The sequence below is a fragment of the Choloepus didactylus genome, chromosome 7 (genome assembly GCF_015220235.1).
Source record: "Choloepus didactylus isolate mChoDid1 chromosome 7, mChoDid1.pri, whole genome shotgun sequence".
In the NCBI taxonomy this organism is placed as follows: domain Eukaryota; kingdom Metazoa; phylum Chordata; class Mammalia; order Pilosa; family Megalonychidae; genus Choloepus; species Choloepus didactylus.
In genome coordinates, this window is record NC_051313.1 from 112,417,380 (window position 1) to 112,443,549 (window position 26,170).

The following is a 26,170-nucleotide window of genomic DNA, read 5'->3' on the forward strand; positions in this document are numbered from 1 at the left end:
AACATACGGTAATACCCAGTGTGGTAAGAGCAATCAATGATAGATGTCTACCCAGTCTGCTCTGTAAGCAGTGGGAAGCCACCTCCAAGTACCTCAGGTTGGAATACCCTGATAAAAAAAAAGGGTAGGATGTGTCCTCTCTTCCTTCTGACACCAGACCTCCCAAACATCATGGGCCCTCCTCCATGCCTGGGATCACCTTCCCAATCTGATGTTCATCTTAAGTGCCCGATATAAGTGTTCAATACCTACAAGGGACCAGAGCCCTAAAGTGACATGGATCAAGTCAGAGGTTCCCTCAGACCAATAGGTAGAAACAATGGCAGTCTTTACGCTCTAGATTTGTAATTATTTAGCTTAAGGAGGTGGACAATACTACCACGTGCATTCGAAGAGGGGAAGCCGCAGGTACAGACGCTCGACTGGGCGTCACAATGACAGACACTCGGCTCTCGGGCCACACCACTGCGCACGCTCAGCAGAGACCGACCTCGACGCAGGCGCATGACTGTCCGGCAAAGCAGGGGAAGGTGCCCGGCGGGCGCGCGCGCTCCCGGGTGCGCGGGGAGCAAGGCGCGCGCCATGGAACAGCGATTAGCCGAGTTCCGGGAGGCCCGGAAACGAAACGGGCCGGCGGCTGAACCCAGCACTTCGGGCTACGGCGCACAAACCTCGGACGAGAAGGCGGAGGGAACTGCGATTTCAGAGGCAGCCCCAGGCTGGCTAAAACGGTTCCTGCTGTGGCAGCCGAGGCCTGCGAATGCCCGGGCCCAGCCTAGCCCTGCTCAGGTGAGAACAGGGACTCCTCCGCCCCGGGACGCGGCTTCGGTCCACCGTCGGGGCCTTACAGTAGATTCCAGCTGAGACCCCGCCCCTGCCCTAGGAAAGGCTCCGCCCTCAAGTGACGGCACAAGGCCCCGCCCCCCGTTGGTTTTCGGCGTGGCTTTAGCTGGTTGGGCGGGGGTGCTGGCCCCTCGCGTCTACCCGCGGGCTCGACCGAGCGTGTTCTGCTAGAAGTGTCAGCGCTGATACGTGGCCTTGACGTTTTCTTTCCATCTCGCCACCCACATTGTCCCTGATTCCAGGGCAGAAAGCGAGGGTCTAGGGTCTTGAAAGAAAGCATCTTTGCTCTGGAATTATTTACAGCGAATTATCTTTGTGATGCCCTCTGGCTTTAGGAAACGTTTCCAGACAATCATGCGAAGCCACGGCGCCCTGTTAATGGAGGGTAAAAGGTCTAATTGGCCACTGATAAAAAGTGGCAGTAATTAGCACTTACCTGATTCACACCTGGGGCACATGCAGCCAGGCGCCCAAATAGCCTGTGCCTTAGAAACCGGGTTTGAAATTTCCAGAAGTGTTGTAGCTGTAACTGCCAGGGGTGGTATATGCTTAGGCATCGCTGTAGAACTTGCAGAAGCTTAGGTGAATGCTCGAAGAGACAAAAGTGTTTTGAATGAGGATAGCCTTTTCACCCTTAATTTATTTGGTAATCTCTTGTATTTTGTAGAGGAACTTAATTCATTTCTCTTCACTTAGTTTACATTCATGAGTTAAAATGGATTGGAATATATAGGTAGGAATAAAGGACAAAACATATCAAGGGGAAATTGGTGCTTTGAAATAACCTGTGTCCTTTGTTCCTCATGAGTGTAATAAGAGCCAAAAAATTTACTTGCAAAATAAAAATGTGCTGGAGCAGAAGTGTACATTGCTCTCTTAAAATTATTTCCCTTCAGTTTTTTTATTATTGCACAAAATCTGGTTTTAGGGAAAGTTTTGTTGGTTTTTTTTTTGTCATCAAGGATAACTTATTGCTACTCAATTTTTATTTGATGCCATTCTCCATAATACCCAGGTTTCCAACTGACTTGTAGAAAGAGATAAAGAGAGTGCAACAGGGTTCAAACAGTCCATTTCCTTGCATACGGTTTGTCTCAGTGGTCTTGGAATAACTTTACTTTGATCAAAACTCACTAAACACAATTGCTTAAGATTTTGTGATCCATTTTCCCTGCTGTTTTTCCCTCTGCAGTTAAAAAACAGTTTAACCCACACAATGAGTTTTTGACTGTATGTCTCATTTTCAAAAGAAGATGAGATCACTGAGTTGAAGCCAGAGAAGCTGAACTCAGTGAAAGCTTCCATTAATGAAAACCCAAAAGGTGATGACCTGACAAAAAGATGAGAGGAAATGCTGGACTTTGAGTTGGTCCTTATTAATTGCTCTGTTTTTCATAAGGAACTGTCTTAAGCTCATTTTCAACTGACTTATCATTTCTGGGTTTGCTCTGGTGTGAAAAAAAATTCTCATTAAAATTTTTTTTCTAATTCATAATTTATCTCTACCTAACAATTTTGATGGTGCAATTGGCTTGTCAGAAATAGCCTTCTTTTGCAATTGCTTCTTTTTAGGTAGCCACTGATGGGCATCTACCATGCTGCCACCCACTCCCCAAGTACTTTCTGAATTTGCTTGGGAAAAAGCAGCCCCCTTCCCCCAAATAAAATTCCACCACGTTAGGGAGAAAACACTTGTAACTTCTTTTAATCCTCTCCAGCCATATTCACCCAAGCACCCAGTGCTCTGTCTTGCCCCAGGGTCCATTCCCATCCAGTAGCTTCTCATCTCCAGGCCTTGGCTTGGGTTGTCCCACACTCAAATGTTCTCCTTCCTGGAATCACTTGCCTAAGCACAGCCTTGCATCACCCCCCAAAATCTAGGAGTCATCTTTAATTTCTCCTTTCCCTCACCGTCATTCATTCATTCAACAGGATTCTTTCATGTGCCCACTGTGTTCCTGCTACTGTCCTAAATGCTGGGAGGAGACAGAGTGTGATAAAGACAGATAACGGCCTGCTTCCATAGAACTTAATTTGAGTTGGTGGCGGGGGCAAGAAAAAGAAGGCAGTAAAAGAATAAGCTGATACATGCTACAAGGAAGAACCCAAATCCTCAAGAAACGGTGATAGTGAATTGTGGCTGAGGGGAGCAGGGTGCTACTTTAAATTGGGTAGGCAGGGGAAGCCTCACTGAGGAGGTGCCATTTGACAAGAAGGAGCTGCCATTGCAGAAGTCAGCAGGCAGGGACAAGGGAACATCCAGTGACATTTTTGCTGAGGCTTGAAGGATAAGGAAGAGCCAGGCAGGTGATGGGAGGGGAAGGGGGCCGCTTTCTCAGAGAGAACGCAAGTGCGAAGTCTTCTGGGTGGAAGGCAGCTTGGTATTTGAAGAATAGAAATGCCGTCCCTAAATTATATGCCTGTGTGATGTGAAGGGCACAAACACTTCTGCGTTCAGCTTTTATTGGTCTAAATATAGCAGAAGCAACTGGTACTAGAACACTTAGGCTTGAACGTCATCTCTGCCTGTCACTACCTGTGTGACTTTAGGGAAGTTACTTAACCTCTCAGGGTTTCCTTATCAGTAAATTAGAAATAATAATGCCTACTTCTTGGACCACAGGAGAAGAAGCATTTTGAAAGTATTCAATAAATGGTGGCCATGAGTATTGTTCTTTTTATACTCAGTAATGAAATAAAATACAGGTTACCAGGACTTTCAAATTGGTTCTGCTTCCCAAATGTGTTCTGTAGCCATTGTTTTTCTCTATCTTCTCTGTCGCCACCCTAATCTGTGCATGGTCGCTTCCTGCCTTAATTCTTGACAGTCTTCTTGCTTATACTCTTGCTTCCCTGCAGCCCACTCTCCCCATGAAAGCCAGGGCAGCCTTTAATGTAATCGGGTTATGTTAGGTCTCTGCTAAAACTTTCAGCAGTTTCCCATTTCCAGAATCCTCACTGTGGCCTGCCTGGCCGTTCAGGGTCTGGCTCCTGCCCTCTCCCATTCCCTCCCCACCACCACACTAATGTTCCCTACTGCCGTCCCACTTGTTACACTGTCCTGTCCTCAGAAAAACCAAACCTTTTCCCACCCTCATGCACTCCTCGGGCAAAAAGTGTTGTGTACACTGGTCACATTTAAAAGGGACATTTATTTAACAGGTAAATTCTGATAATATTTAAGAGAATAGTTATAATGTTGATGCTAAAAAAGAAGCTTTTAACAAATTAGAATTTCTCAAGCAACATAAATCAAATGAGCCATGTTTTTATCAGGAGACAAGGTCAACATTTGCAGTCCCCTTTTAAATTTTTCATGTGAAGTCACTGCCCTCCCCCCTACGTGGGATCAGACACCCAGGGGAGTGAATCTCCCTGGCAGTGTAGAATATGACTCCCGGGGAGGAATGTAGACTGGGCATCATGGGATGGAGAACATCTTCTTGACCAAAAGGGGGATGTGAATGGAAATGAAATAAACTTCAGTGGCAGAGAGATTCCAAAAGGAGCCGCAAGGTCACTCTGGTGGGCACTCCTACGCACAATATAGACAACCCTTTTTAGGTGCTAATGAGCTGGTGGTAGATACCTGAAACTATCAAACTACAACCCAGAACCCATGAATCTTGAAGACAATTGTATAAAAATGTAGCTTATGAGGGGTGACAGTGGGATTGAGAAAGCCATAAGAACCACACTCCCCTTTGTCTAGTTTATGGATGGATGAGTAGAAAAATAGGGGAAGGAAACAAACAAACAGACAGAGGCACCCAGTGTTCTTTTTTACTTTAATTGCTCTTTTTTACTTTAATTATTATTCTTGTTATTTTGTGTGTGTGCTGATGAAGGTGTCAGGGATTGATTTGGGTGATGAATGTACAACTATGTAATGGTACTGTGAACAATCGAAAGTACGATTTGTTTTGTATGACTGCGTGGTACCAGTGAATATATCTCAATAAAATGAATATTAAAAAACAAAACAAAACAAAATTTTCATGTGAAGAAGAATAGGAGATAAAACTGAAGAAATGAACTAAAAATTTTCCATGTATCGAGAATTTATGTGTGGAGTGCTGTGTTTGCCTCTGGAGATAGCAAAAGATGTGAACGACAATCCGTGACCTCAACAATACTTACGGTCTAGGGTCACATGTGACATATATTAAAAGAGAGGTGCTTCGATGTTAAATAGTTAGGTGCTCAGTGAGTAAGAAGGACAGTTAGTGCTTGGGGAGTAAGTAGGGGGCGCCCCTTTTGATGGCCAAGGATGTCTGCATGTTACAGTCTACTAATCGCACTCACCTGGAAGGCAGGCAGGCAAGAGGGTTGAGTAACGAGGGAGACAGAGGCAATTCCAGGCCATAGAGGGGGAAGGTTTTGGGGTAATAAGACCAACCTAACTGGAATGGAGGGCTCATTTATGGAGCAGTAGAGTCTGGATTGTGTTGTACGTGAAGTCTTTCAGACTAGTGTTTTTCAAGCTGCAAGTCGTGACCCCTGTGGGGGGTAAAATCAATTTAGAGGATCTTGTCCCCAATTAAAAATTAAACTTAGAGAATTAGAATAGAATAGAAAATATGAGAGTTCACATGTGGTGAGGGTAGTAGATATTGACTTGTGAAACCTTTTTTTCTGTTACATATAGGTATGCTGGGTCACAGTATAAAATGCATTTCTTATTGTGGGTCTTAGTCAAAAGAGTTTGGAAAATACCAGACTAGAGATGAAGTCATGTAAAGCTGCCTAAAAACTGTGCCTCCCCTTTGCACCCAGCCCAGGGGTCTGGGTACTGGTGTTTCTATTTATTGAATAATTGGAAGGCCTTGAATTCCAGCCCAAGGAGTTTGCATTGTAACCTGCAGGCAATGAAGATTTGTTGAAGGGTTGTGAGCAGGAGGGTGATGGGCATTTGGGAAGAGAGAGGAGGCAGGAAGATCAGCTGGGGATGCTGCATGGGTCTTGGTGTGAGTGGCAAGGACCTGTGTTGGTGGTCACAGAATGACACGAGGTAAAGAGGGGGTGGTAATGTCTACAGCGGTGATATCCTAGTATGTGAAAAAGATCTTTGATTCCTATTTCTGGTTTTGTCTCTGTTTTAGAATCATGTCACTCCCGCAATTTTAGCTCACCTAATGAACGCAGTAAACATTTATTGACTCTGATTATATCTGAAGCATGTACTGGGGCTGTTGGGTTATCAATCACTGGGGAGTTTCCGTTTGGGGCACAAATGAACTCTTGTTAGCAGCAGACTAATCTGAGGAAATGGCTCCCATGAATAGGAATCCATCTGAAAGCTATAAGGTTTTTATTGGTCACATCTCACTAAGTGCTGAACAGTTTTGATTCAGTTATCATCAGGCCACATAAGCTCATTGAAATAATTGTTTTGTAGATGGAGTAGGGCACAGAAATAGAAACCATTGAGCCCGCAGCCTTCCTAGAGCAATGAGAACTGCCTCTTCAGATTAGCTTTGATCCTCTCAGCCCCATTACCCTTTTTCTTATTTTTGTTTGCTTGTGTGTCCTAGGAGGCAGCACAGCCTGGGGGCAGCACATCACAGCCGCCGCAGAATGTGGCCATTCCTCCACCACCATGCTGGGACCAGTCTTTCCTGACCAACGTCACCTTCTTGAAGGTTCTTCTCTGGTTGGTCCTGCTGGGACTGTTTGTGGAACTGGAATTTGGCCTGGCTTATTTTGTTCTGTCCTTGTTCTACTGGATGTATGTCGGGACCCGAGGCCCCGAAGAGAAGAAGGAGGGAGAGAAGAGCGCCTACTCTGTGTTCAACCCAGGCTGTGAAGCCATCCAGGGCTCCCTGACTGCAGAGCAGTTTGAGCGGGAGTTGCAGTTTAGACCCCTGGCGGGGAGGTAGGACCGAGCTCCACCGTCCCGCAGCCAGTCTCTGTCACGGTCCTCTTCGTCCTTGGGCTTGGATTTGATTTCATGTGCACAAGGCTAAGGACAGCCTGCGGTTGGCTCTGTGACTTCAGTTCTAATACATTCTTTCCCTGATCTTCTGCAGTTTTACTTTGAATTTCTCTTTGGTTTTGGTGAAACTGAAGGACACTCACTGTGGGTCTGATGGAATTTATAAAAATTGCACTCTCAAGAAAGGAGAATTGTTTTTTCTCATTATTTGAGAGAGATTATTTTAAAGCCCCAGAAAGACATTGAGGATAGTATCTGTTAAAAATATCCAGTTAGTTGGAGTAATAATTAGGTACTTTAAGGTTATATATTAAGAATAATTTTTTTCCTTAATTCTTTTAATATTTACATCATTTTTTTTTTTCCCTGAAAAAATTAAGTTGTCAAGTTTTGGTTGAGGTTTTTTTTTTTTTTTTTTTTTTCTTTCTTTCTGGCTTTAATTCTTGCTTTCCAGTCATTAATGGTATTGAAAAATAAAATGTCTTTAAAACATCTTTTCAGAAACAGGTCTCCACTGCCCATCACCATTTTCTGCTTTTCTATTATTCTGTCCCCACTGAGTAAAGGAAGATAAGAAGAGACAGAGTCCTAAGTGATGGGTGTTGGGAGGGATTTCACCAAGTCAATATTGGTAGATTTGATAAGTGGTTATTAATGATAAATTAAGCAAGAAAAAAAATTCTTGAGTGTGCACCAAAGGGAGAACCAGAAGTAGAACTCCAGACTCCTTGGCTACTTGGGTTTTTTGTTATTGTCTAAGGGCTTTAGAGTAAGCAGTCCCTTAGCCTGTGGGTCTCTGGAGAGAAATTATATCAATAGAGATAATCAGACATGATTTTATTGCTTCTTCCTCTTTCAGCACAAAGTTAGAATTTGGGTTCCTTAAAATTGGGCAAAGCAAACCATTAAATATTTTTTTCTGGATCATACTCGTGAATAAGAATGCTCTAATTTTAAAGCAATAGTTTTTCCCAAACTTAAGATTTTAAGAAATTAATGATTCCTTCTGTAAGTCATTAATGGTATTGAAAAATAAAATGTCTTTAAAACATCTTTTCAGAAACAGGTCTCCACTGCCCATCACCATTTTCTGCTTTTCTATTATTCTGTCCCCATTGAGTAAAGGAAGATAAGAAGAGACAGAGTCCTAAGTGATGGGTGTCGGGAGGGATTTCACCAAGTCAATATTGGTAAATTTGATAAGTGGCCAGAGAAGAACCTTCAAGAAGATGACGTTGGTCAGGAAAGACTGGTCCCAGCATGGTGGTGGAGGAATGGCCACTTCAGAGTCCGGCTCTCAATTCCTATATTATGAAAGTCTCTTTAATATTTATGAGATATAATTAAGTAATATGTCTTTTACTTCTTTTGTTAATTCTTTTGTTCATTCTTGCCTGATTTACTTATTATAGCAAAATCCTACTTGGCTCAATTTGAATTTAACTTTTATTTATTCAATGCCAGGTACTCCATTAGGTGCTTTGAGATATGATAATGAAAAATTAAATGCCTGGCAGGGAGAAGAGAAAGGACAGTTTGTGTTTACTGTTCTTATCAGACCATTAAGCTTTAGGGGCAGTCTTGATTTCCTGAATTTAGAAAGGCCTATTTGATCTCAGCTGACCATTAGCTGAGTGAGCAGCTGTCATTAAAAGCTGCTTCTGTTATCCAGGAACTTGAAACCCCAGCGGTGTGTTTTGTCCCTGTGGTAGTTGTGTGCAGGCGTGAGGTTGTTTTTGTCCCAGCCTTACAAGTAATTTGGTTTTTGCTTTTATTCACATTATCACATTGACTCTTCTCAGGGACTGCTAAAATAAGCCTCTACTTGTAGGGGCTGGAAGGGGGCCCCACAAATGTCATCAAACACTCCCCATCCGCCCTTGGGCAGGACCACATTTATTCCTGAATAAAGAGTATTACTTCCAGTGATACCTGAAGTAGAATAATCCAGGAACAAGACTCAAGCACTTCTTAGGAAGTTATTTGTTTATTTATGCCCCTCCCCATTGACACCCCCTGGTTATTTCTTCTTATTCTAATCTCAGTGACATAGAGCACCTGTGAGTGGTACTCTAGACTGGTAAACCATTTAGGAAATTCTCTCATAGCCTCTCTGGTCTTCCAGCTGAATCATCCAAGTTGAAAACCTCTGGGACATAATCACTCACAAGCCTGTGGGTTTCCAGGTTTGGGTGATGGTGAGTGTCCCTGCAACGCCTTTCTCAATGCTCTGGAATTTACCAGTGATGATTTAGCCATTTATATTTTGTGTTACTAGGATTGTGCTATGAGTATCGGAGGTCTTTCACATTTGCCTTTTGATTGATCTGTGGATTAAGATTAGGCTCAAAAGCTCCAAAACACCAAACAAAAATAGGGAGTTATACTATTGGCAGAGTCCTGTGATCCTCAGTTTGGACAGAAAATTAAAATTCTATGTGTGTGGTATCTTTTAACCTTTTTGCCAGCCGATATGTTTAGGTGCACTGGTCTTGGTCCTGCTGAGAACGTATAAATGACCTTCTGCATAGTCGGATAGCTACGGTACGAGCCAGCCGGAGGCAGGGGTGGGGCCGGGGATGCCACTGAGCATCTTGCCACGAGAGGGTAGCAGGGAGCCGCTGCTCTACCTCGTGGGGCCTGTCACAGCCATCACGTAATAATTATGTAATGTGGGAAACCATTGGGATTGTTTATCTGAACCACTTGTGCTGCTTTTTTCAGGCACTTTTTTCACTTTAAGGTTCTCAGAGCAAAGGGCTCATCAGAGGTCCTGGAAAAACATGAAAAGTGACTAGAAGTGATTTATATACCTATACTTTTTTTTTTAGAGTAGTTTTAGTAGGCTACAGAAAAATAATGCCAGTACAGTTCCCACATACCCGCCCTCAGTACCCGTTCTCCCTAATATTGACATTTTGCATTAGCGTCGTATCTTTGTTACAACTGATGAAACTTTATTATTATAAGTGTACTGTTAACTATAGCCCATAGTTTTCCTTAGGGTTCATTCTTATGGTGCACAGTTTCTATGGTGTTTTCTTTTTTTCAGGTAACATATCTACACCTAAATTTCCCGGTTTTATCCACTTTCAAATTTACAATTCGGTGGTTTTGATTACACTTCGAAAGTTGTTACCTCCATTACTATCATCCATTGCCAACACTTTTCCAGCACCCCCAAACCAAACTCCCTACCAATAAAAATATTAACTCCCCATTCCCCACCCCCACTTGGCTCCCTGGTAACCTGTATTCTAGTTTCTGATTTCATGATTTTGCATTTTCTGGCTTATTTCATGTAAGTGAGATTTTTCAATGTTTGTCCTTTTGTATCTGGCTTTCTCCCTCAATATGATGGTCCCTAGTTTCGTCCATCTTATTACATGCATCATAACCTCATTCCATTTTAGGCTGATTATATTCCATTGTATGTATAGGCCAAAATTTGTTTACCATTCATACTGTTGATGGACACTTGCCTCCACCTTTGACAGTTGTGAATAATGTCACTATGAGCATCAATGTAAAATCTATTTTTGGAGTCCCTGCTTTTAATTCTTTGGGCTATAATACCTAGAATAGGATTGCCGGGACATATGGTAATTCTATACTTAACTTTTTGAGGAATCACCAAACTGTTTTCCACAGTGCTGCACCATGTTACAACCTATCAGCAATGTATGAGGGCTCCTATTTCTCTACTTCCTCTCCAGTACTTGTTATATTCTGTATTTTTAATAGTAGCCATTCTAGTGGGTGTGAAATGGTATCTCATTGTAGTTTGATTTGTATTTCCCTGATGGCTAATGATGTTAAGCATCTTCTCATGTGTGTTATTGACCATTTGGTATATCTTCTTTGGAGAAATGTCTATTTTTGTCCTTTTCCCAATTTTAATTGTATTGTTTGTTTTTCTGTTGTTGAGTTGTAGGAGGTTCTTTATCTATTCGGGCTACTAAACCCTTACCTATTATAGTTCCAAATATTTCTCCCATTTCTTTAGGTTGTCTTTTTAATTTTCATGATAAAGTCCTTTGATGCACAAAAGTTTTAAATTTTGATTGTCTCATTTATCCTATGTTTTCTTTTGTTGCTGTTGCTTTTGGTGTAAAGTCTAAGAAACTGTTGCCTAGCACAAGGTCTAAAGATGTTTCCCTGTGTTTTCTTCTAGGAGTTTTATTGTTTTGTTTCTTATATTTAGGTCTTATATCCATTTGATGGTGTGAGGTAGGGGTCCGTTTTCATTCTTTTGCATGTGGCTAACCAGTTTTCTTGGCACCATTTGTCAAGGAGACTCTTTTTCCCCCATTGAATGGACTTGGCACCCTTGTCAAAAATCAATTGGCCATAGATGTGAGGGTTTATTTCTGAACCTTAGTTTGATTCCTTTGGTCTATATATCTGTCCCTGTGACAGTACCCTGCTGTTTTGAATATTGTAGGTTTATAGTGTTTTAAAATTGGGACGTGTCAGTCCTCCAGCTTTGTTCTTCTTTTCAGAATGGTTTTAGCCATTCAGGGCCCCTTACCCTTCCATATAAACTTCCATTTCTGCAAAGTAGGCTATTGAAATTTGATTGGGATTGTGTTGAATCTGTAAAATCACTTTGGATAAAATTGACATCTCAAAAATATTTAGTCTTCCAATGAATACAGAATGTCATTCCATTTATTTAGATCTTCTATGATTTCTTTCAGCAATAGTACAATAGTTTTTACCTTTACATCCTTGGTTAAATTTATTCCCAAATATTTGACTCCTTTAGTTGCTATCATAAAACAGAATTTTTCTTGATTTTTCTCTTCTGATCGCTCATTAGCAGTGTAAAGAAATACCAGTGATTTTTGCTTGTTGATCTTGTACCCCACAGCTTGCTGAATTTGCTTGTTATCTCCAATAGCTTTGTTGAGGATTTTTTTTTTTTTTTTTAGGATTGTCTATATGTAGAATCATGTATTCTGCAAATAGAGAACGTTTACTTCTTCCTTTCCAAGTTGGATGCCTTTTATTACTTTTTGTTGCCTAATTGCTCTGGCTAGCACTTCTAGCACAATGTTGAATAACAGTGGTAACATTGGTTATCCTTATTTTGTTCCTGATTTAGGGGGAATGTTTTAAGTCTTTGACCATAGCTGTGGGTTTTTCATATATGCCCTTTACCATGTTGAATAAATTTCTTTCTGTTCCTACTTTTCTGAGTATTTTTATCAAGAAGCAGTGTTAGATTTTGTCAAATGCCTTTTCTGCATCAGTTGAGATCATGTGTTTTTTTCCTTCATTCTTTTAATGTGGTATTGTGCCAGTTTATATATATTATGTCCCCCAGAAAAAGCCATATTCTTTAAACACAGTCTTGGGTGGGGCAGACATATTAGTGTTGATTAGGTTGGAATCTTTTGATTAAGTGTTTCCATGGAGATGTGACTCAATCAACTGTGGGCAAAATATTTGATGAAATTATTTCCATGGAGATATGGACCCCACCCATTCATGGTGGATCTTGATTTAATCACTGGAGTCCTATAAAAGAGCTCACAAACAGAAGGAGCTCAGAGCTGCTTAGAGGGACATTTTGGAGAGAAGCTGATTGCTGACTCTGACTCCAACACTTGGAGATACTTGGAGATGCAGACAGAAGTACATTTAGCTAAGAGATGAAGCCCAGAGTTTGCCCTGGGATATGCTAGGTCAGGACCCCCAGGTGCCTAGAGAGAAATGTCTTAGGAGAAAGAACCAAAAGCACAGAAGCTGAGAGAGGAGCTGGAACACAACCCGGGACCAGCAGACAGCAGCCACGTGCCTTCCCAGCTGAGAGGTTTTCCGGACACCATCAGCCATCCTTCAGTGAAGGTATTATTTATTGATGCCTTAGTTTGGACACTTTTATGGCCTTAGAACTGTAACTTTGTAACTAAATAAATCCCCTTTATAAAAGCCAATCCATTTCTGATATTTTGCACAACAGTAGCATTAGCAAACCGGAACAGGTGTATTACAGTAATTGATTTTCTTATGTTGAACCACCCTTGCACACCTGGAATAAATCCCACTTGACTATAGTGTATAATTCTTTTATATGTGTGTGTGTGTGTGTATGTATACGTGTATATATACATATATTTTTTTAATTAAAGGAGTTGTAGGTTTACAGAAAAATCAGGCAGAAAATGCAGAATTCCCATATTAGAATTAGGATTCTGAAGCATCCACACAGGGTGTCCATGACTTCTGCCACTGCAGCCTTTGGAAATATACATCAACACACCGTGTTGAGTGCAGCTGAAGAAAGTTGTTCCCCATGTGCAGAGCTGATGCAGGAAGTACATGAGGCCCATATGCTATTATGGAGATGATTCCATTTTGGGATTGTTATTGGGTTTGAGTGGCTTGGCATGCTCTCAGAGGGTCTGCACCATGAAAGTCTCAAGAGTTGTTGCATTCCTTCCTTCCTTCCTTCCTTCCTCCCTCCCTCCCTCCCTCCCTCCCTCCCTCCCTCCCTTCCTTCCTTCATAGTTTCAGGTATTTACTTCTAGCTATTCCAATGCATTAAAACCTAAATAGTGTTATCTATATAGTGCGTATGAATGCTTGCCAGAGTGACCTCTCGACTCCATTTGAAATCTCTCAGCCACTGAAGCTTTATTTCTTTTCATTTTGCATCCCCCTTTTGGTCAAGAAGATGTTCTCAATCCCACAATGCCGGGTCCAGATGCATCCCTGGGAGTCATATCCTGCGTTGCCAGGAAGATTTACACCCCTGGGAGTTGGGTCCCACATGGGGGGAGGGCAGTGAGATCACCTGCCGAGGTGGCTTAGTTAGAGATGTTGCATTTCTAAAGTGAGGAATGACCGCTGCCAAAGGAGCCCGGGAGGCTGAGGACCACTCCTGCCAGAAGAGGGGCCGTGTCTGAGAAGCAGGCAGAAGTCAAGGCCGGGAGAGTGGGTGTCAGAAAGCAAGCTGCTGTTAGAGCTGTGCTGAAACTCCGTGGGTACAGCATGTTTTGTGGAATTGTGGCACTATTCTGCATTTGTCAGTGCATTTCATGCTCTTTACCAGTTTCTAGAAGAAGTTGATTTGTAAATATCTTATGTAGGTGTAGGGTTATAGATGTTTTCTTGATTCCTAAGAATTATCCAACACTGTAAAAAAAATCTTCATGTAATATGGTTCTTTTGTATAACTTGTGTATACATAAGACATGTTTTCACTTGTTTTTTTTAACTGGCCCTTCCAAAGGATGTAAGGACTTGGTTTAGCTTAACCAGAATGAGATGCTTTTGCTTTGGTGTGTGTCCCCTGCATTTTGGCTCTATAGTCTCCACTTCTTACACCAGGATTTTAAAGATGGAAGAGCCTGAGGGAGTTTCATTTTAAAGAGGCATCAAATCAGTGGGTACCAGTGGGATTCATTAAAACTATTAATTCAATTTCTTAGAATTTTGAATATTCAGAAGTTTTTCTGGATGGCAAAATATGTGATGGTAAAATACCTGTCTCTTTAAGCCAGAGATGTACATAAATGGTTATAGATTGTTGAAGTTTGGACCTAAACAGTAAAGTAACCATAGCCTTTTTTGTTGTAGCTATTAAATTTGTGTAATATTGTTCACTAGTCCTGAATTGTGTTTCTAATTCAAACTTAGCTCATTAGAGTTAAAAAGGCTTCTGTAAACATCATTTACGGTTTCAAGTCATTGCTCCTTCACCCTAGAGATTTGGAAAGTTAAAAAATTTGCCTGCCAATACCCTCCAGCCTGCTTGAGTCCCAAGGCAGTCCATCTCGGGCTTGGAGCTGCTCAGTGTTTGTGACCCTTGGCTATTGATTTTATTCTTGGAGATTGTAACACAGATCAGTGCTGAAGGCTACTGATCCTACATGAGAAAGAGCCGCGATAATTCTAACACTGGTGCCTGGAGTCAGTGGGGAAAAAATAAAAGTTTTGTTGGATTTACCCTAGGCTATGGTCTTTTTTTCTTTCTAAAATCACTGTTATTTAAAATGAGGCTTTATACAAAAGGAAAGAATCTACTACAGCTTGGGATTAAAGAATTCTACAGGGAAAGAGTTCAGATTTACGGAAGAAGAAATTAATAACATTGCTCAGAGATGGAGTGAATACCCTAGTTCCCTATAGCTTGCCACTTGTAATTCCCCTTCTTTATGGCCCCCTACACTTTCCTTTTCTATTTCACAGCAGCTCTTTTTCACATGTAAACAGTCTGCTGTGTGTTTTTCTTTTTTCCTTTGATTTTATCTACTTTTCCTTGTGTTCTGGTTTCTTTATCTTTTCTTCCCCACCTGCCTTTCCTGCTCTCGGATGCTCAATTCCTACTCCTTAATCTCACACCATCTTCTCCAGCCATCTGGCTGCACTTGTTATCTCTTCCAGCTTGTGCTGATATTTGGATTTTTTCAATACTTATGATAAGGGGTCCCCCACATTGTCAATGTTTCTCTTTGCTCTGTGTGTGTGTGTGTGTGTGTGTGTGTATTCAACTCTGCAAGGGGGGTATTAGAGATTGAACTGCATGTGCTCACGGCACGGGCTTTCTAAAGGATGATGAGAGAATGGGTGTGGGGGTCCCAAACCTTGGGAATGCTGATACACATAGCATGGCACATCAGCGACACCCTTCACAAATTCTACATGGAGCTTGGTTATTCCTGTCTGGGGCAGCAGTCATTGGAATGTGGCCTGATATTGCTTGCGTACATAGGTGTGTCTGGAGGCCAAGAATTCTTATTTGTTTTCCACATTGCTGAGCTTCCCCAGAGCAGGCAGCTCCCCCATCCTTCCTTCAGGTTGGGGTTAAACCCTTCTAAGGCAAAGTGCGCCCCTTCCCAAGGTTGCTTCTACTGACTTATACCATCCTAGACATGTGGTAGTAGTTAATTGGTTTGGACAGGTATTTTCCTGGCTCGGGGGGTGGGGGGTGGGGAGTTAAGGAGAAAAACTTCCAAGTTCAATTTTGCTCCTGCTGAATGGGAGACTAAAGACAAGAAGGGTGAAAATATCAATAGAGGAGTGAATGAAGTTGAAAGCAGGATGGAGCAGACAAACCGAAATGTAGATATTATGTTTGAAAGGGACAGTTACTATAGTTTGACTTAACAAAAAAAATAGTTGTGTTTAAGGAGACTTCAGGTAAGTAAATTGCTCTTCAAACAGGGGTAACTGAAATGGTGGAGGAATTAGGGTGGATCTGCAGTTCCTCTGCTCTTCAATAAGAATGAGTTGCAAATCTGGAGAGCAAGTAATTATTTACATCGGAGAAAGTTCGTTTTTCTGAAGATACATCTCTAAACAGCAGCTCCATTCAAATGCCGTGGCTACTTTGCAAACAAGGCTTGTGCTTTTATGACATTTTTTTTTTAAATGGGCTTAATGGACCATGTTCATTTAGACAGGGGAGATCAAATGTATGAGTGGAATTAGAATACACATCCATTTGGCCGTCAATCATTGTTTAAGCCACTCGACCACCCAACTTCTCTAATTAAATGACACTGCAGTCCCTGTATAAAGGCTGAAATGGGTAAATTAGTACTTGGTAAGTGCTTTGAAGATAAAAATCACGATATGAGTAATAATCAAGGGTTTTTTCCCTTGGGATGAAAATGGCATCTTTTGTGTTTTCCCACTGCACTGAGAGTCATCTTAGGTTGACACTGCAGAAGACTTCCTCTCCCAGAGGAAGAGCAAGAGAGACACAGTAGTGACAGGCTTTTATTTGACTTACAAGGAAAATTAATAAAGAGTCTGCATCCATTCACATCTGTGCAATGAATTATACACCATACACATTCACTACCGATAGACGCAGGTCATATTTTACATGAATTTATACATTAAGGAATCACATGAAAATGTTCTTGTTTAAACATTCATGAAGAGCAAACACCCCCCAAGAGAACTGAAGATGGAAATTTAGCTATGTCCCTCCTGGGATCTTGGCTTACCTCTGTTGGTGCTTTTGAAGATCTGCTTCCAACTTCTCTAAAACCAGTGGGATGTTAAGGTTTACCTGCTTTGATGATGTGATCATTATTTTTAGAGTAGGGGAGCTTAGAAGAACTGCAGATTCAGAAGCAAAATGCGAGCCATTTGGCAAGATCCATGTCCAGCCATGTCTGTCTGGGGCAAATTTTGCCCCTTCCTGATTGCCTCCACTGGCCTCCCCTGCTACCACAAAGAAGCAAAGAACCTAACTTGTTATAAGTTCTAAACTTTGGAGGGGACACATCCAAACATCCTCATTTATACATGTTTTTCTTCTCCTGGATTGCTCTGACACCGTGATAATTAGTCATGCTAGATTGTCTGGGTTGACTAATAACTGAAATTGACAGGCCCCATCAGAAAGGTTGCATAACCCTGTTGTAAGTTAGGATCCAAGCCATTTGCTCCAACACTGTTCACTGAACCAGGGTGGAATGTGGTGCATCATTTTCAGTCCTGGCAGAACCTCACTCTCCACTGCACCCCCAAATTGGTCACAGCTGAGAGAGTCGCATTTGCAGCATGTCTAGCAGGGTCACCTCTTACTGAGGCAGCAGGGGGAGGAGTGTGGGGAAGCTCCTGGTGGGGGGCGGGGTGGGAAGGGATTAGGGGGAAAATGCAGCCACTGCTGGATGAGGTCCTGAAAAGCAGTGATTAAGATGGCCAAAGGAGAGGAGAGAAAACTCTACCCTCTGAAAGATTCAGATATAGGCAAAATTCAAGAGACGCTGTGGAATTATTGGAAAACAGTTATACTTATCTGCCTTCTGACAATCTGTATCCATTGAACAGAGCAGAAGTAATTACAGAAACTGTAGACACTCTGTGCCATTAAGTAAAGGGTTTGAAATTATACTGCTTAACAATGTTTCCCAACATCACCCTCTGCAAATAGCCAGAGTGCTGGTTTGAAGCAGCAGGCACCACTGTGAGGGCATGGTAATGGCTGCAGAATTCCTCACATTGGACACTGTTTTCCCAGAGAACTCACCCAGCCACAAAAAAGAAAAAAAAAAAAAAAAAGAGAGTTGATACTATTTTGGTTTCTGTTGAATATTTACCATATTATTCACATAGCTGCCTTAGTAGAGAAGCCAACATATTTCACTTGAGGATTTTTATAGAGTGTGCCTCACAGGAGCCAAACGCAGGGTCAGTACTGTGGATTAGAATCAATTCAGTGGACGAAAAATAAACCTCTGGACTATATTTTGCCTTCTCTGAGCACGTTGCAGACATTAGCAATAATGGGAGCCCTGTCTGCGCATGGAGAAGCAGCATCTACCACTCAGGCTCCCCACCATCTGCGCTCCCAGTCCTGCAGGCCCGTGACCTTCATGGTGGGTGTGATGATTCTGGATTCATCATCTAACTTCTGACTGCCATGCACAAGGCCAATAAAGAAGAAGAAAAAAAAAACAGCATTCTTTCCTTGTGGAAGAAAGACAGGGGAGAATGGGAAGGGGCGGTCTGCTCCCCGTGAACAGCTGAAATAGTGGACATTGACTAGGGTGATGGAAACTTTCAGGGATCCCTGCTTGCCCTTCATGGTGTGCTGTGCCGTCTTTGCTAGGTTACAGTTTCCCAGTTTACCAGTCTTCTCCCACTTTAAGGAGCACCAGACAGGCAAAGGGGAGGCTCAAGACCTTCTTTTTGTCTACTTTGTGTGGATATCAGTATAACTTCTCAAGCAAACACAGGTGCAGCAGTAAAAATTAGGCCAGTCCATTAAAAGAGCACTGGGTTTGCTGTCTGAAATGGCTCACTTGCTGTTTATACGGTATGTGTGCTATGATACATTTCATTTCTTAATTTTAAAACAAGGAAGAATGAGGCATTATAGTAGAAATAGTAATGTGTACCCTTCCCCTCCTCTTGCCAGGATAAACCACTGAGGAGAGCACACCTCTACCCTCTGACATCTCTATCTTTACTACTATGTTTCCTCTTTCATGGAAATTCCAGCCAACACTGACAATTTTTACTTAGAATCTTGAATGGCCCATGTGTACTGTTGGCCCATGCTTCCCAGAGGCCTCACTGGACTGGAAGGCAGGAGTTGGCCTGGATTCTGGCCACCATCTAGCAGTGTGACCTTGGACAAGTCATTTCTGCGGGTCTTACTCCATTCCACTAGATCCAGGCAGGAGGGATCACCAAGGTCCTTCCCTTCACTGATTCTCCAGGAACTCCTTTGGTGTGATCTTCACTGTGAGGTGCACTGAGGCAATTGAAAATCATGCCTGTAATCTGGAAAGTTGTTGAAAAGGAAGGCAACTTTGCAATGTAGTGGTTTGTTTCAGTTCTGTGATTTAGCTGCTCCAAAGACTGAAATGGCAAAGGCGAGCTGACATGATTTAAGTGCCTAACGAATTCGGGGTAGGCAGGTGGGGGCGCTGGCCAGAGTGCTGAACTCGGCTGCTACTCACCAACAGTTATCAGACTTTGCTGGCTGCACAGCTCAAACAAACAGCGCATATACCCTGCTGGTCAGCAACAGACCCACAGGACAGAGGCATCTGGGAGAGTTCTCAGCAGACATTATGTATGTAAATAATGGAATTTCAGAGTACACTGCATTCCATAGTTCCCAGACCTGCTGGAGCTATATTTAGAGTATGGGAATAGCTTAGAGTGAGTACACTGCCATTCAAATGAATATTAACAGTACAGGGTCTTGGAGCAAAGATTTCTTCAGTTCAGTATCTGGTGGTGCCTGAGGTGGGGGTTGTGATGAGCCTTCCAAAATCAGGAATTACCAGTTCCAGTTGTAAAGTTTAACCAAATCATCTAAGCTTCCCAGGTGCCTAACTAAGCTCTTTCTCCCCACAATTTCTCCTCTCAACAATTTATTTCATGTAGATGATATCAATCTCTTTCTTCAGTGTTGTGTAATGTAATAATGATTCTCAAAATCTTCCATGTTATCTAAAACTGAAACTCTTGCACAATAGCTCTTCTCTCACATCAACCCAACAATGCTTATCCCCCATCCCCCCAACCTACACACACACAAGAAAAAGCCAAACAAGTTTCACCTATTGGGAAGTCTGCCTTGTTCTGGGGCAGCAGGGCTTTCACCCCCAACTACTGTACATTGCCTCACTAAAGGAGGCAGCCTGCACAATTCCTTTCTTTAGCCTGAGGTTCAACTTCCCCATTAACACAAACATTAACACCTCACTGAAGCTGTAGCATAAGAAATTTTCTGCTTGATGTGTTTTATGTCCCATTATTTTTTTCCTTGCACATCACATGCCTCTCACAAGATTTGGAGAAAGGTTCCCCATAATTTAAAATGGAGAGGGGAGGGATGGATTCATAAAGGTATGCATCTGGATACACTTCCTCCACCCTCCCAGGAGGTCTGGACCACCAAGAGTTCACTCCTGCTCTGGGAACTTTGCATCCATGAACTCAATTGCCAGCTCCCCAGGATAAAGGTCCTCTTCCTGTCTGGGTCTCTGCAGTGCTGCTACATATCTGCTTTCTTGCTATGATTGATAGGTTTTCCCTGTCTAACTGTTTCTGCCATTCATTATTTATGGGATATGACTGGAGGCAGGCCAAACATTAGCCCAAAGTGCAGATGGGTCAAATCAATTACTACCCCACTCCCTCAAACATCACAACCACCACGATGATTTAGTTCTTGTTTCCTTCAGGTGGGAGAAATCAGAATTGCACGTTTGCACATACATACTATTCATGGCAATAAAGAAAAAGGAATAAAGTATATGCAACCTCCCAAGATGGGGAATTTCACAGGGAAGAAACCATGGTCAAGTGGAGCCTGCCTCCATGGGGGTGATGGGCACTGGTAGATTCTCTGGAAGAGTCTCTTCTTGGTCACCTTCCCCAATGTTGCATCCCATTCAAGACACAGAATCTGGTCACGTATAGAAAGTATTTCCCTGGAACTGGTGGAGGCAAAGGAGCTCTTGGCCTTCCAAGTTCAGAGCAGTGGCTGGTAATCTACGCCCATGGCATGGACATTCCTAAAGTGTCCCTAGATGAGCCCCAGAGCATTCTTGAGCATCTTTAGAACCTAATTTAGAGCTCAAACTCCAGCCTGGGCCCCTCGGTCATAGGCCTGTGCTGGGTCCCTGAACTCTGGGGGCTTGGTGGAAGCAGGCACCAAGCGAGCTCAAACACCCAGGGAAGAAGCTGGCCCCAGCAAAGGAAATCTTCAGGCACTTTCTCAATACTTATTCTCAACACCACCCACAGCCACTTCCAGAAACAGTTGATGATAGTGGCCCAAACAAAGCCCATCAAAAAGAAGCTGAGTGGTGAGATGAGGGGGCAAAATGAGGAAGACAAGCAACCCAGACACGTACAAGCTTCCCTAATAAGGAAGCAAATGAAGGTGGTGACCCCGGCCGGAGGCAAGCAGAGCCCTCGCTACCCAAGCTCTGCACTTGACTGCAGTTTTATCGGCCTCTTTCAGAACTACCTCCTCTTGCAAGCCCCAACCCCGCTAATAAGCCATTGACCTTGAGCTTGAGTCTAGGGTTGATTTGCTGCTCTGTCTGGGGGAACCCCAGGGGCCTTGTGGCTTAACAGGAAGAAATCCTCCTCACTTCAGCAGCAATCGTTTTTTCCTCTCCTCCCGCCACAGTGATCAAATTAGTAGACTGCTTTTCCTCTGAGAAAACGTGTCTGTGGGTCTCAGGAGGCACTGTCCATTTGCCTGTCTGATGGGTTTGGGAAGGGAAGGCAGGCATGGCTGTGTGTGTGTGCCCCTCCTTTCCCCTCTCCCCGGCAGGGGCTCTCCCACCTGGGACGGGTGACCAGCAAGCCACGAGAACCACAGGGAGGGCAGGCGCCAGTCTTAGCTGCACGAGGCCTGACAGCTGGCCGTGTACACACTGCTGCCCACCATCGCCCCACTGCTCAGGCTGCTGGTGGGACACTTGAGGGGCTTCATGCTGCTGTCCCTCTGGATGTGCAAGCGCTCAAGCTGCCAGCGTTCCCAGCTCTTCCGAAACTCCATCTGGACCTTCCATGGGAAAAAAAGAGGGAAACAAAAGCCATCATGCAAACCAACGGTCCACAAAATGGCCCCATTATTACATTAGTGGGGAAGGGAAAAAATCCACTGCATTATATTAAGAGGCACAAGCCAAGGCCTTCAGGCACCTAAATTAATATCCCAATAAAATTGTTTATTGTCATCTCCCATTTTCCGCCTCTTGTCAGGAGAGAGATGGGCTTGATGCCCTAATTGGTCTTTTCAACTCAAAACTCTGTGATTCGGCTAAGTACCTTTTACAATCCATCACAGTGTTATTTAATGGAAGAGAACGAGAGCAAGAGAGAAATGTAGGGAGAACAGATGTGGGAGAGAGGAGAAAGGGAGAAAAGACTGGAGATAGCACCCTCCTGATTTTAGCATGGACGATTGAGGAGACAGCGCACCCCTAACACTCCTGGGGACTCTACCAGACCCTGCTACACCCCCCTCAGGCTTTCCTCCAGGCTCCAGCACCCCCCGGGGAGGAAGGCGTGGAGGAGGGAACAAGGCTGAGACTATCAGACAAGGGCTTCTCACCCCATCCAGGGAGACTCTGCCATGGCCAGGAGGGGTGCAGGCAGATGAGCTCAGCCAACCTGAGTCCCTGCCAGGCTGGGCCCTGGCCCGGCCCATCAGAAAAAGCCTTCTCAAGAGGGCTGGTGCTTGAGGGCCTGATTGATGGGGCAGGAAGATGCACGTCCAGGTAACCCTGCAGAGCCCCACCCACTTGAGGGGCTGTGGCAGTGCTGTGGCTGCTTGTGAGGGCCAGTAATTCTGGTTCCCCAGTGGGGGCTGCTGGAACCTGCACATCCAGTCCTGAGGGGCCTGGACCTCCCATAGGTGAGCTTTCCAGGGCTTCTCTTCTGCCCTCTGCCCTTGCCTGATGAAGGAGGCCTGGGGTCTCCCCACCTCCCCCGGCAGCCAATTGCCAGCAACTGTGGAAAAGTGGCTCTCTACTAATCCCCCCACCAGCTCCTGGGCAAACACCCCTCTTCCTTCTACAAGGGGCATCATCCATCTCACTGAGCCACATGCCATCCCTTAAAAGAACTTCTGAGCTGAGTGGAGCTGAGACTGCCCAGAGCCTGCTTGTCAGGACAGACCCAGTATCACGGGGCAACAGGGTGGAGCCCAGGCCTGGGGAGGGCAGGGAGGCTGAGCAGACACCCCTAAGGCCACCCTGCGCTGTGTCAGCTGAGTGTGTACTGAGTGTGTGCTGAGCATGAGCTGGCAGCTGGGATGGAGATGCCTGGGGCTATGGTGGCCTCTACTTGTACATCAAGAAGGGAGCCACTCTTGTATCAGAGTCCTTCACCTGGGAGGAGGAGGGGCAGGGAGGAGGAAAATGGTAAACTAAGGCTCATCCATGGAAAGGCACTTCAGGGCCTGCAGAGGATTCATAGATAACAGCAGGAAAACGGACAGACCAGGACTTCTCAGTGTTCCCACACAGGCCCCTTCAGCCCTTGGCTCCTTTGGTGCTTCTTCTGAACCTCTGCTGTGGCCTCCAGAATCATTAATAATGACCATTTATCTAGTGTTTACTGTATGCCAGTATTTTCCGAAGATGACCTTAGTTAACTTTCACATCAATCCTAAGATGTTCCTGTTATTATTCCCCACTGACTGAGGTGCAGTCTTTAAATATGTATCCAGGTCTCTGAGTTCATATGGTGGACCTGCCAGGATTTGAACCCAGATCCAGCCAGACTGCAAAGCCAGTCTCCTGCCCTCCAAGGCTCTGCAGGTCCTGCTTGCTTCTGGCTGTGTCTCCACCTCAGCTGGGAGCACCTCAAGAGCCAGAACCACATCATCCTCACCTATGTTTCCCTGTACTGGCACAGTGCCCAGCATACAGCAGGTGCTCAATAAGTGTTAGCATTTTCTTTGTAAATAGGTTGAATGAATAAATGAGTAAATAAGTAAACACCTAACATCAGGTTCTTCTGATTCTGAGTTATTAAAATGGAACAACAAAGACAGTATCGCAGTCCTGGACACCCATCCCAGCACCTGGCACTGTCAACGCACTTCTGCTCGCACTATTGCGTTTTGTCCTCGATCTTGCCCTCCCAAGCCTACAGCTCAGCAAACACTTCCTGAGCAGCCTGTCTGTGCCAGGCACCAAGTCAGGTCCTGGGGATTCGGAATAAATCAGTAAAATTCATTCACTTCCACTTCCACTTGAAGATACAGGGCCCACGGAGGCAAAGTGACTTCCCCGGGTCACACAACCGGGTCGTGGCAGAGCTGGGACCAGCACTCAGGGCTCCTGAGTCCCCTCATTTTGACTCTCAAGAGCCAGGCTGTGAGGACACAAGCTATGGCAAAACCATCCCCAGGCCTCTCCCTCCCCGTTCCCACTGCAACTCACCAGCAACTCATGTGGGCCTCCGCAGCCACATAGGACCAATGTCTAGGCCATCTTTTCTCCTTAGGTTGCTATGGCAACCCTCGGTCTGGAGAGCCCTTTTGTGGATAAAGGACTCAGCCAGGAGCCACGTGTGCCTTTTGTGGCCTGTGATGATGACGTGTCTGTCCTTGTGCCTGAAAGAGCCGTGGCATGAGGAGGCCTGGGGTGGGTTTAAGGGCAATGCACCTGGAGGAGGAGGCAGGCTCTCTTTGGACCCCATGGCATGAGCTGGGAGAGGCCAAGGGGAGAGGTAAGCTGGGGCCTGTAGCCAGGCCTGGTCTGAGAGGTACAACTCTGCTGACCCAGTGATTCAGGGTCGAATTATTTGCACCCCAGCCCTCCCTCCTTACAAAGCTGGCCAGCCTTGGGGTGGTGGGCCAGGGGTGGGGGGCAGGGAGGTGACTGGACAGCTGGGCTTTGAGGACAGGAGTCAGGGAGAGTCTCAGCTGAGGGCCTCTGCAGTGTGGCAGGGCAGCTGCGTGGGCATGCTTGCAAGTGGGTGCATGTGAAAGCACGCTGCTGACAGCTGCTTTCCCGGAAAGAAGAGGGAGAAGTGGGAAACATCTCTCTGGATGCTCGCTCGGTGGCAAAGGTGAGGAGGGGGCAGTGGGGGCCCCCCCATCAGCTTTCAGGTCCCTGCTCGACACACTCAGGGAATGCATGCTGCCTGCCCTGCTCCACCTTGCCTCCCAGGCTGGGTGATAAAGGGGAGCTTTATCCTGCTGAAAGCAATTCCCTAACAGAAAGCCACCCTGCAGAGCCTATGGTTCCTCAAACTTCAACATGTGCTTCATTGTTTTAAGTTGTTCTTCAGGACTCAGCCACAGATGTGCAGCCTCCTGGGATCAAGGAAGGGCCTGCTGCACGAGGACCCTCATGTTCCCTACACCCTTTGCTCCACCTACCCAGCCCCAGCAGCCCCTAAGAGATTAGTGGGGATCCTGCCTTCAACCTACCAGCTCCACCACTTTCCAGATGTTTGATTTGGGGTGATTCATTTCACTCCGCTGAGCCTTCATTTTCTCATGTGTAGAATAGGGACAGCATCTGCTTCAGAGGTCTGGATTGAATAAAACACTTGAGCACCTTATCTATAGTAAGTGTTCAGGAAATGCTGGATTCCCTCAAAGAGATCCAACCAAAGGCCACATACTCTGAGCCTATCCTTCCCATAGGAGACCCGAAGGCGGGAGGCTGGGGGAGTCCTCGGGAACAGGGAACACTCTCCTCCTCCCCCTCTCACTGGGCCTTGTTTTTCTTTGCATAGTATCCTCCAAAGATTAGGCCCCACTCTGGGAATCACTGAATTCTAGAATGACATCTCATCTCTCTTGCTTACTGAGAGCCCAGGAGATGGTGTATGTGTCTATTTATGCCAAGCAGCAGCTGTGAGGGGCCGGGGTGGTCCTTCAGCAGCCCCCCTTGAAGGCGGGGCCTGTTCTGGGCTACCCCTTTTTCATGGCAACTTTTTCATGCTTTAGCTCACCTAACCCTCTCAGCAGTCTCTCAGAGATGAGGAAACTGAGGTTCAGAGTGGGAGCATGACCTGCCCAAAGCCACACAGCTCATTCAGTGACGGGGCCTGGGTTGGAGCAGGGATCTGACGCCAAAGCTCACTTCCTTGTGTTTCTTCCACTACATCGCGTAGCTTCTTTGGGGCCCCCACCCACTGCTCCCCCAGCATCCCACAGCAAAAGACAAGTCCCTCATTTCTGCGCTGATTCTATTGTCTGTGAGCTCCAGACTCCAGGGCCCAGGGACACACAAAGAGAGCCCGGCTCTGGGAGCAGAGTCCCTGAGCTGCCTGAGCTCCAGCCTCACTGATGCAAGCCCCACCCTAGGTCTGAGCTGGGTTAACAAATCCCACAGTTCCCCCTTCCCCACCAGCCTCCCAGCTATGGGGTGGGCAATGCCAACACTGCCTTCCCTGCTGGGATTAACTCCTCCTGTGGAGACC

At 44.8% G+C, this 26,170-nt stretch overlaps 2 protein-coding genes across 2 annotated transcripts in view; one reads left to right on the forward strand and one right to left on the reverse strand.

Moving 5' to 3' along the window:
• Window positions 1-500: 500 nt before the first annotated feature.
• SAYSD1 (SAYSVFN motif domain containing 1) lies at window positions 501-9,582 on the forward strand. Its single transcript, XM_037842390.1, has 2 exons — window positions 501-789; window positions 6,378-9,582. The coding sequence occupies exons 1-2, from the start codon at window positions 505-507 to the stop codon at window positions 6,720-6,722; spliced, it is 630 nt and encodes a 209-aa protein (XP_037698318.1). The 5' UTR covers window positions 501-504; the 3' UTR covers window positions 6,723-9,582.
• A 6,910-nt stretch (window positions 9,583-16,492) lies between these two features.
• Window positions 16,493-26,170, reverse strand: part of GLP1R (glucagon like peptide 1 receptor) — a 38,216-nt gene continuing 28,538 nt past the window's right edge. Inside the window, exon 13 of the mRNA XM_037844500.1 lies at window positions 16,493-21,785. Coding sequence (XP_037700428.1) covers window positions 21,618-21,785 — 168 coding nt within the window. The 3' untranslated portion in view covers window positions 16,493-21,617. The remainder of the gene's footprint in view (window positions 21,786-26,170) is intronic.